The 10,324-nt window shown below is 38.6% G+C and overlaps 1 protein-coding gene across 1 annotated transcript; it reads right to left on the bottom strand.

The window, feature by feature from the left end:
• Window positions 1-8,520: 8,520 nt before the first annotated feature.
• LOC127789708 (probable CCR4-associated factor 1 homolog 6) lies at window positions 8,521-9,939 on the bottom strand. The gene is made up of 2 exons (XM_052318663.1): window positions 9,683-9,939; window positions 8,521-9,538 (listed from the first exon to the last, which is right to left on the bottom strand). The coding sequence occupies exon 2, from the start codon at window positions 9,459-9,461 to the stop codon at window positions 8,634-8,636; it is 828 nt and encodes a 275-aa protein (XP_052174623.1). The 5' UTR covers window positions 9,462-9,538; window positions 9,683-9,939; the 3' UTR covers window positions 8,521-8,633.
• Between the last annotated feature and the right edge of the window lie 385 nt (window positions 9,940-10,324).

Below are 10,324 nucleotides of genomic sequence, written 5' to 3'. Positions count from 1 at the left end.
GCCACGCCTTAAGGAAGATGTTGCTCGTACGTGTCTAACTTGCCAAGTCTGTCAGCAAGTGAAGGCAGAGCATAAGAGGCCAGGAGGTTTGTTGGAGAGCATCCCAATTCCAGAATGGAAATGGGAACATATTACCATGGATATGGTTACAGGATTACCGAGGTCCCCTGCAGGACATGATTCAGTATGGGTAGTGGTAGATCGCCTAACGAAGACAGCTCGTTTTATTGCTGTACGTACGTCATTTACTGCCTCTCAGTTAGCTCAGAAGTTCATTCATGAGATTGTACGGTATCACGGAGTACCCATTTCTATTATTTCTGATCGAGGGTCCATATTTACCTCTCGGTATTGGGGCTCATTTCACGAGGCTTCGGGTACGCAGTTAGCATTGAGTACTGCGTTTCACCCCCAGACGGATGGCCAGTCGGAGAGGACTATCCAGATACTTGAGGACATGCTTAGAGCATGTGCCCTTGATTTCAAGGGTAGTTGGGAGAAGAATTTGCCGTATGTCGAATTTGCATATAACAATAGCTATCAATCTAGCATTCAAATGGCACCTTACGAGGCGTTATATGGTCGACGGTGTAGGTCACCCTTAGGTTGGTTTGAGGTTGGTGAGAGACGACTTATTGGCCCAGATCTGGTTGGCCAAAGCATGGAGATCGTCCAAGTAATTCGTGATAGGCTTTTGACAGCTCAGAGTCGTCAGAAGTCGTATGCAGATCGTAGGCGTCGACTCTTAGAGTTTGCAGTTGATGATTTGGTGTACCTTAGAGTATCGCCTATGAAGGGGGTAGTGAGGTTTGGGAGGAGAGGTAAGCTCAGTCCTCGGTATGTTGGACCATTTCGAGTCCTTAGGCGGATTGGGAATGTAGCTTATGAGTTGGCACTACCACCGTCGATGGTTGGAGTGCACCCCGTATTTCATGTGTCGATGCTACGCGGGGTTATTGGAGACCCCTCTCATGTTTTGCCCCCTACAGCACCCACTATGATCCAACCAAGCTTGCAATATGAAGAGCAACCTGTAAAGATCTTAGATAGGCAGGTCAGAAAGCTTAGATCTAAAGAAATAGCTTCTGTTAAAGTTCAGTGGAGCCACCATAGTGAGGGTGAGGCCACTTGGGAGATGGAAGATGCTATGAAAGAGAAATATCCTTATTTGTTTCCGTGAAATTCGAGGACGAATTTTTATAAGGGGGGGAGAATGTAAAGATCCCAAAAAAAAAAAAGAAAAAAAAAAAGAAACTAAATTAATTAAATTAATTAAATTATATATATAATAATTAATTAAAACAAAAAAAAAAAAAAACAAAAAAAATATAAAAAGAAAAGGGGGAGGCGCTCGGCAGCCCCCCCCCCAAATCAGAAAATCTCTCTCTCTCTCTCTCTTTTATTTTCTCTTGATTTCCTCTCGGATTATCTTCGATTCCAAGCGATCCGGCCGTTCGATCGTTGATCCGACTTCGCTTTCACCGTTAAAGTGCCCCCGATCTACAAGGAGGTAAGTGTTTTGGCTTCATCCTCTCTGTTTTGCTTGTTGTTTTCGTGAAATGAGGCTTGAGGCGCGATGGGGCTTGTTGGCCGAATGTTTGAGGTTAGATCTACGAAGATCCAACCGTTGGATTTTTGTGATTCTTGGATATGATGGTCGGTTTGCTTAAGAGGGTTGGGTGGCGGTCTTGGATCGCTGGAAATCGCCGGCCACGGTGGCCGGCGACGTTGGCAGTATTTTTTCTCTTTTTGGCCGAAACTTCGACTCTAGATCTACGAAGATCTAGCCGTCCGATCTTTCTCATTTTTGGATATGTTGCTCTCCTTAGTGTTGCGCACCTCGGGGTAGTTTCTGATCGTCGAAAAAAATGGCCGGCGGCCGGCGAACGGCGACGGCCAGATTCGCCCCTATTTTCGGCCGAAAATTAAATCTCAGATCTAGTAAGATCTGACCGTCCGATGGGTTTCATTTTAATATATGTTGATATTCGTGGCGAGGGCTTCGTATCGGTATATTGGTCGGCCATTTTTGGCCGGCCGGCGGCGGTCGCCGGCGGTGGCAGTGTGTTGGAAAGAAAAGAAAAAAAAAAAAAAAAAGGAAAAGAAAAAGAAAGAAAAGAAAAGAAAAGAAAAGGAAGGAAAAAGAATAAAAGGAAATAAAAATAAAAAAAAAATAATAATATAAGGAAAAAGGAAATGAGGGCTTTTGGGGTTGGGCATGTCGGGTTAGGTTTTAGCCTAGGATGGCGGGGCCCGATTGGGTTTTAGGATGGCCCAATGTGTTGGGCATGACTGACCCAGTTGTGGCAGCCCTTGGGCTGGCCCACTCGGCTTGTTCTCCCTTGTCGCTTCCGGGAACCTAGGATGACTTGGTTAGGTTGGTCCTACTCGGGATATCGATGTCAGTTTAATTTGGGTTCTCTTTAGGTCTCCTAGAATTGGCGATATGATTGGCGAGTCATTTTGTTGATCGGATTCCTAAGGACGAAGCCCTATTAGACGACTCGAGGCCGAGTAAGACTGACCCCGAGTGCGTTCTAGGCTAGCCTATGATGATGACGTGGGTTTATTTCGAATCCTGATTTCTGATGGATTCCTTTTATCTGAGGCTAGAATATTGCAATTTATTCCTTTTAAACTATTTATTAAATTATTAATTAATTATTAAGTTTTCAAGAAAATTTATCAATTTAGTTATAAATATATATATGTATGTATTTTTGATAAAGGAGGAATTTAGATAAAAAATATATTATCTATATTAAAAGAAAACTAGTTTATGGGTAAATATATATATATATATTATGATATTGCAGCCTATAAGTGGGTGTGTAGTTCCACTATACACTTACGCGTAGCAAGCAAAGCGAGACATGATGACGTAGTCGATGGCTTAGCTCGACGAATTCCATGACGCCAGATTTGAATATTGCGCGGGCCAAGGTACCAAATAATCGATTTAGGGTGTTAGGCAATGGTTAGGATTTTCGGTAATTTCTTTACGTCGTTATTCTTGTTACCTAAATGTGACACCCCATTCTATTTATTGTAGGCTCAGATTCTCAGGATTTTGTTCGATCTTCTCCCCAGACTCGGACTTGAGTCATCATTTCCCAGGCGAGTAGACAGGATATGTTATGATTACCTTATATTATGCACGTATATACTGTTTTATTCATAAATATTATAACCTTGTATAAATTTTTATATGCATAACTCGTACATGATTTTTATATGCGGATCATAGAAAAATACTCTTAAATGTTTCTAATTTGCATGAAATATTTTCATCCTACTGGGAGAGACATAAACTGAAAGATACCCTAATTGATTTCTTGTTTTGAGAATGTGAATTATTGAATGATATGGTGTATTTTAGGCACCACATGAAATGATAAATGATTATGACTTGTGCATAAATTAGGGTATTATTTGCATTATTATTAGAGGACTATCTAGTAGATTCCCTGGTGACTCACAGCAGGAAAAGATCATGGTACTGTGAGGCTTGGCATGCCAAGGCCATGAGAGACACGGATAGTATGTTTCAGCACTGCTATCACGTGGGCCTTTATGATGATATTGTGTGATGATGATGTATGTGCCGATATATATACTTGTGTGCATGTGTATATAGGCGTTAGGCCAGTTTCTACTAGTGTGTCCTCAGAATCAGTGCATGCATCTCATACAAAAGTATAGGGGACTTGGGTGGTTAGGGAACAACTTATGGGGGTTGTCTTTAAGCACCTATTTTTCCTACACTATGTTTTTCTTTGAAATCTCAAATTATTTAACTTATGGTTTATAATTCCACTGTTTATACTGTTATTACGTTATTATACTCATGATGATCATCCTAGCATTTTATTGTATACTCTCCTAGTGGGCATGACATACCTTATACTCGCGAGTCCACAAGACTCACCCCGTTTTATTAAAAATATTTTCAGGGAATTCTCCTTTTGATTATTGGTCCAGCAGATCTTCTGGTATGATGTCATACCCTCTTTTGATTTCGGATGTATTATAGGATGCTCTGTGGAGACATACCCATATTGTAGAGTCTGATGTTTTGTCTTTATTTTTGTTGGCACATAATTGTGCCAAGGGCCCGAGATACGGGATCGGGTATGTATTATTGACAGCAGTGTGATAGATATTCTTATTTTGTACAGCTGCTGTATATGAAATATTGAGATATTATGTTAGAAGGTGAATTGGTATTTTATTCATGTTCTATATCTTGTCAGTAATATTGTTTTATTCAAATCGAGCTAGAGAAGAGGCTTACTAGTCCATTTTGGGGCCGCTGGGCCTAGGGATTAGTGCCGGTCATGACATACCAGATTTCGGGTCGTGACAGTTGTTGACTAAGGACTCCTACCATTCCTGTTCTTGATGCATTACTAGGGCTTCAGGCATTCTTTATTTTAAGCTGGCAAAGGCCTTTTCGACACTTTTCGTCAACCAAAAGAGAAAATCAATGCCAATGTATTCAAAAATCAAAAGCAGAACAATAAGCCTTATTTATAGACCAAAAGTAAACCTAGCTATAATATGTTCAGAATCTGAATCCTAATATGATTCCAACCCAAATCCTATAATATCTATAATCATCTAAAAAGGAAACAAATCAAAATAACAAATAAATCCTAATCTAAATCTAATCCTTAAAATCAAAATAGGAAAGGTAACAAACATATCCCTATTAATAAGCTGCCAACGTCAACCTTTGAAGAATTGATACTTGGAGGAATTTTCTCACACGGGAAACAGAAATCCAATAAAAGCAGCAATAAAGATTATTCAAATGCCCACAGAAATACTCACAGACATGCATTAAGTGGTCTAAAGTGAGTGAATATTCGGCAGTTAGAAGATAGTTTGCCACCTAGTAGTAACATATTTCCATGGAAGAAGATTTCTGTCAAGTTAGCTTCTTGATGGTCAACTAGATCCCATTAAATCAAAAGCCAAGCCAAGCCAAACGTAAGACTACAACAGTCTTAACACATAGTTAGTTACTGGGTTCCTCCATCTTACCCCTGGAATCGCAATCACAATCAAATATTTCACATTGTGATTCTTTTGCATCCCAAGATCACAAGGGACGTGTCTTCCCGAACACAAGAATTGGGATCCCAAGTACTGCACGAGTTTAACAACAACAACAACAACAACATATCCAGCCTTTATCTCACTATGTGGGGTCGGCTACATGAATTCTAGACTTTCCATATATTTCTGTTTTTTGTCATATCCTCATTTAGATCCATATATTTCATATCAAATTTTAATGTCTCTCCCAAAGTCTTTTTGGGTCTACCTCTACCTCTTTTTGTGACTAATTGTTCCATTTCATCAACTCTCCTCACAGGAGCGTCTCTTAGTTTCCTTCTCACATGACCAAACCATCTTAGTCTAGTCTCTCTCATCTTTTCCTCGATTGGCACTACTCCTACCTTATTACGAATAACTTCATTTCTAATTTTATCCTTTCTTGTATGTCCGCACATCCATCTTAACATCCTCATCTCCGCTACACTCGTCTTTTGCTCATGCTGGTATTTGACTGCCCAACATTCTGAGCCATACAGCAAGACTGGTCTTATAGTTGTCCTATAAGATTTTCCTTTCAATTTTAATGGGATTTTACCATCACATAACACCCCCGATGCATTTCTTCATTTTAGCCAACCTGCCTTAATTCTATGTGCGACATCCTCGTGGATTTCTCCATCTTTTTGAATCACTGATCCCAAATATCGAAAATGGTCTTTTCTTTGTAAGATTTGGTCTTCTAATTTTATTATAACATCATCCACTCTTGCATTTTTACTAAATTTGCATTCCATATATTCTGTTTTCTTTCTACTTAATTTAAATCCCTTAGATTCTAAATTGTTTCTCCACAACTCAAGCTTAGTGCTCACTCCTTCTTTTGTTTCATCCACCAACACTATGTCGTCTGCAAATAGCATACACCATGGCACATCTGTCTGAATATTTTTAGTGAGTTCATCCATTACTAAGGCAAATAAGTATGGACTTAGTGCAGAACCTTGATGCAGTCCTATTGTAGTTGTAAATGGTTCAGTATCCCCTCCGCATGTTCTGACCCTTGTCTCTACACCATGATACATGTCCTTAAGGGCTTGTATATAGGCTATTTTGACTCATTTCTTCTCTAAAACCCTCCATAATACTTCTCTAGGGACCCTATCATAGGCCTTTTCTAGATCTATAAACACCATATGTAGGTCCTTCTGATGATCTCGATACCTTTCCATTAGACGCCTCAGTAAATATATAGCTTCCATTGTTGACCTACCAGACATGAAACCAAACTGATTTTCTGACACCTTTGTTTCCTTTCTGAGCCTCTGCTCTATTACTCTCTCCCAGAGTTTTATGGTATGACTCATTAATTTAATTCCTCTATAATTTTCACAGTTTTGAACATCTCCTTTGTTCTTGTATATAGGAACCAAAGTACTCTTCCTCCACTCATCTAGCATCTTTTTTGATTTAAGGATACTGCACGAGTTTAGTTAAAAACAATTAAAAATTAGGAAGAAACTTAAAGTCGAAATAATTTCCAAGGAGAATCAGAGAAAAGAAAGCTTACCTTACCTTATTTTCTTGTGTATTTTACTGCATTGTGAACTATATATAATTCAAACTTAACTTTGTTAGCACAGGATTCGTCAAAACAAAACATAACAAACCAACTTTTATAATAGCAAAGTATCAAGTTACCTAATTTTAACTTGAGTACAACCATAAAACATACCACGACCCGAAATAACAATCAATTAAACCTATCCTATCTGTACTATAAATTTAACATACTAACATACCTCTCATACATATTTCCGTACCACAACCCAGAACGTATTACAACTATGGTCCAAGCCGTGACACTTTCGAAATAGCACATACAAAGATAAAGTAACACTGAGAATGGATGGGGATAAATCAAACCACCATAAAGGTAGCATTACTACATGATAAATGCAATGATAATCTGCAGGAGATAACTGGGCAACCAGCAGGTGACTGATACGTTGATGAAAGAGTGATGAGTGCATAGTTGTCAAAGGTGCAAGATGCAATAATGCACAAAGGTGTTTGGAGCCTGAGGCACAAGGCGAGGGCACTGGCTTTTTAAATGTGAGACACACAATTAATTCCAAATTTGTATAAAGGAGGTAAATGCAGACTAATAAAACCATCTATAACAAATAACCAACACTATATTACTATAATAACAACTACACTAATATTATTTTGAAAAAAAGCGCTACAAGTCTAAACATCAACATGAAGTATCATTTCAAATTCAAGTTTCAAAACAAGAGACAAATCTAAAATGACAAGCAAATAAAATGAGATACAATTTGCAAACATAACAAATCATATTCTAAAATAACAAAACATAGCCTAACATAGTCAAAATCACAATTCACAAGTACTATTTAAATCAAAGCCTGTTTGTCTAAGTCTAACATAACAAACTATTAACACAAAGAATAGTTTCAAAAGTTTCAGATATTCAAACTACACCAATCTCTCATCAAATCAATCCTCATCAAAATCAAGTTCAGGGTCTTGCTCCTCATCATGTTTTTCTTGCAAGGCTTCAATATCTTCAACTTCATCACAATTCTACAAATTAGCTTCCTCCTTATCTATGAGCTGTGATGGAGTAGACCTAGACCTAGATGATGAATCAACACGTTTTCCAGTTCTCTTTCTCATTGAATGTTTTTCTCAAGTTCTGGGTTTAGGGTTCTAAGAGAAGACGTTATGAGATGACAATTGGCACTATTATTTTTAATAGGGCTTTATAAGAAGAGGAAGAGGTTATGACATTTGGGTTTTTGTTAACATGACTTCATGTTTAGGATTTATATTTAACCTTTTCTGAAATTTCTGTTAGCATTTTTTTCCTTGTTATAACTGAAAATTAACTAATAACCCTAAATAAAAGCCAATAGCAGATAGGAGCGCGCCTTGACTGAGCCATGCTGAGGCACGCCCTCTTGGGAGCCATGAGCCTGGGCGCCCCTTTGACAACTACGCAGCAGTGTCCCAGGGCTGTGGACGTGGTACTTTGCAATTGTGTTAAACAGCAGCATAGCATTGGCCAATTAAAGGTCAATCACAACCATCATACAGTCCAATCTGATAAGTTAACAAGAACTAGCAATAAATGACAAGATAATAACGTCAATTTGAGGTTAGCATTTTCCCATAATGGAGAAGTTAGGACCAAACTGTCAAAAGAGTTCATGCCTTGACAACTGCTGTCCTCTAGCATTTAGAGCACTTATGATGACTTCTACCTTAAAATAAAATAAAATAAAATAAATAAACAGACAGAAAGCAACAACATTTGAGACACGCTAAATAAATAAAGAGACAATGAAGATCATGCAGATGACGTGTTATACATGCAATGACCTACCAAAACAAGCCATGAAAATATTTGAAGTTGCATAATAAGGGAAGATCGAAGAGTCAAACTATCATAAGCAGAATTATGATTAAGTAAGAAACATCCTGGACAAAGGTATACATACAATGTGGGCTCGATGGCGCATTATTTATTTATTTATATTTTGTTTTCAATGAGCAACCTGTCCAATATTTTCAACACCTAAACCATACAACACACCAGCATACTTGTCAAGTGAACCGCCAAAGAAATTCTCTTTCAACTTCCTGAATGTACAAGATGTGAGCAAACTATCCGACCCCGCCTGGTGACAAACACCAACTCTCTCAACTTCCAACAGCTCCGCAAGCTTGTTCAATCCGCCATGAAGGCTGTTGCAGAACTTCATGAGATGCTTGATGTCATAGATGACCGGGAAGTAGATTTTGATCAGAGCAAAGAACCCAGCTTGGGTAGCAGGCAAACTCTGGCAAGTCAATATCCTAAGCAAGTACCCGAAATCATACCCACTGTGGAAGGTAACCCAGCAAACATTGTCATTCAAGACAATTCCAGATGACATCAACAGCTCGCCAAATCGCTTCGCATCGATTCCCTTCTCATTGTTTTTCTCAAAATCGATCCCGCTTTGGCGCAAGAGCTCAATGGAGTCATATGCAAAGACATCGTCATCGACATTGAACTCACGGAAATTGAACTGCCAAGCGCAATGCTTATCAGTACCACAAGTGGGTAAATTCCCTTGCTCATCCGAGAAGGTGAGCCCTAATTGAATCAATTTCAACATATCCACGTTGTCCTTCAAGGTCTGGTAGTGATAATCGTTACTGTTCTTGAAATTGCCCACCGGCCGAAGAACAATCCCCGGGAATTCCGTGTCCATCGCGATATACGGAAAATCGTCAACAATTTCCCGGATCAAAGCGAACTCTTCTTCCAGATTATCATTCCAAACCTCTCGGATCCAAATCGAATCGCTTTTGGACAAAAGCGACATTTCTCGGGCACATAAAACCGATCCAGAACTACAACTTTAACGGATCTATTACAAAACCTCCCCGATTCGAATCAGATCTGCAGACAAACCCAACAAATTGATTGAGCCACAGCCAATTCAACGACAAACAAGTCAAAACCGCCATACCCACACACACACACACAAAAAGTAACGATTTTTATCAGAAATTTCAGCAAAATACTGGGATTCTGATAACAAACCTATTGCTAATTGAATCGAACGTGCAAACGGAGCAGCAATGACATGGAGGCCGGAATTACCGACCTTTATCCAAAGTTTGGGGTTTCGATGAAGCGGGCGCAGAAAGGTTGGAAATATTCTAGATTTTTTTATTTTTTTGTTTTTTTTTGGTTTTGGGTGCTGGAGAGAGAGAGAGAGATGGCTTTGGCCGTTCTGTAATCTATCTCTATCATCAACAGCACAGAGACGTTCTTCCGAAGCTCATATATGTACATACATACATTCATACATATACATTGGCGATTGAGATTTCATTTCATAGAAATATAAATAAACATATTGATTTTAATTCAGTTTTTATTTCTTATGGAGTGAGATTTTTGTGTGGGGGAAGGTTTTTAGTGATTTGAGTTGACATTTGATCAAATAGATACAAATAAACAAGGTTGCACTGACACGGGTATGGTGACGCAGACATAATACAGTATTATTATTATTATTAAAATATAATAATTAATTTATAATAAAAAAAATGTGACCTTGATAATCTTGTGCAAGAATGATAAAAAGACCTAAGGCTCTTATTCCAATGATCAGGCGGTTGCTGATGAGTGAAAGATCCTAAAATGATTGAGTGCCCTCAAATGATTGGGAGATCTATT

Source organism: Diospyros lotus, chromosome 14, assembly GCF_014633365.1.
Source record: "Diospyros lotus cultivar Yz01 chromosome 14, ASM1463336v1, whole genome shotgun sequence".
Classification (NCBI taxonomy): Eukaryota; Viridiplantae; Streptophyta; class Magnoliopsida; order Ericales; family Ebenaceae; genus Diospyros; species Diospyros lotus.
Note: the sequence above shows the minus strand (reverse complement) of the source record. Positions and strands in the feature narration are given on the sequence as shown.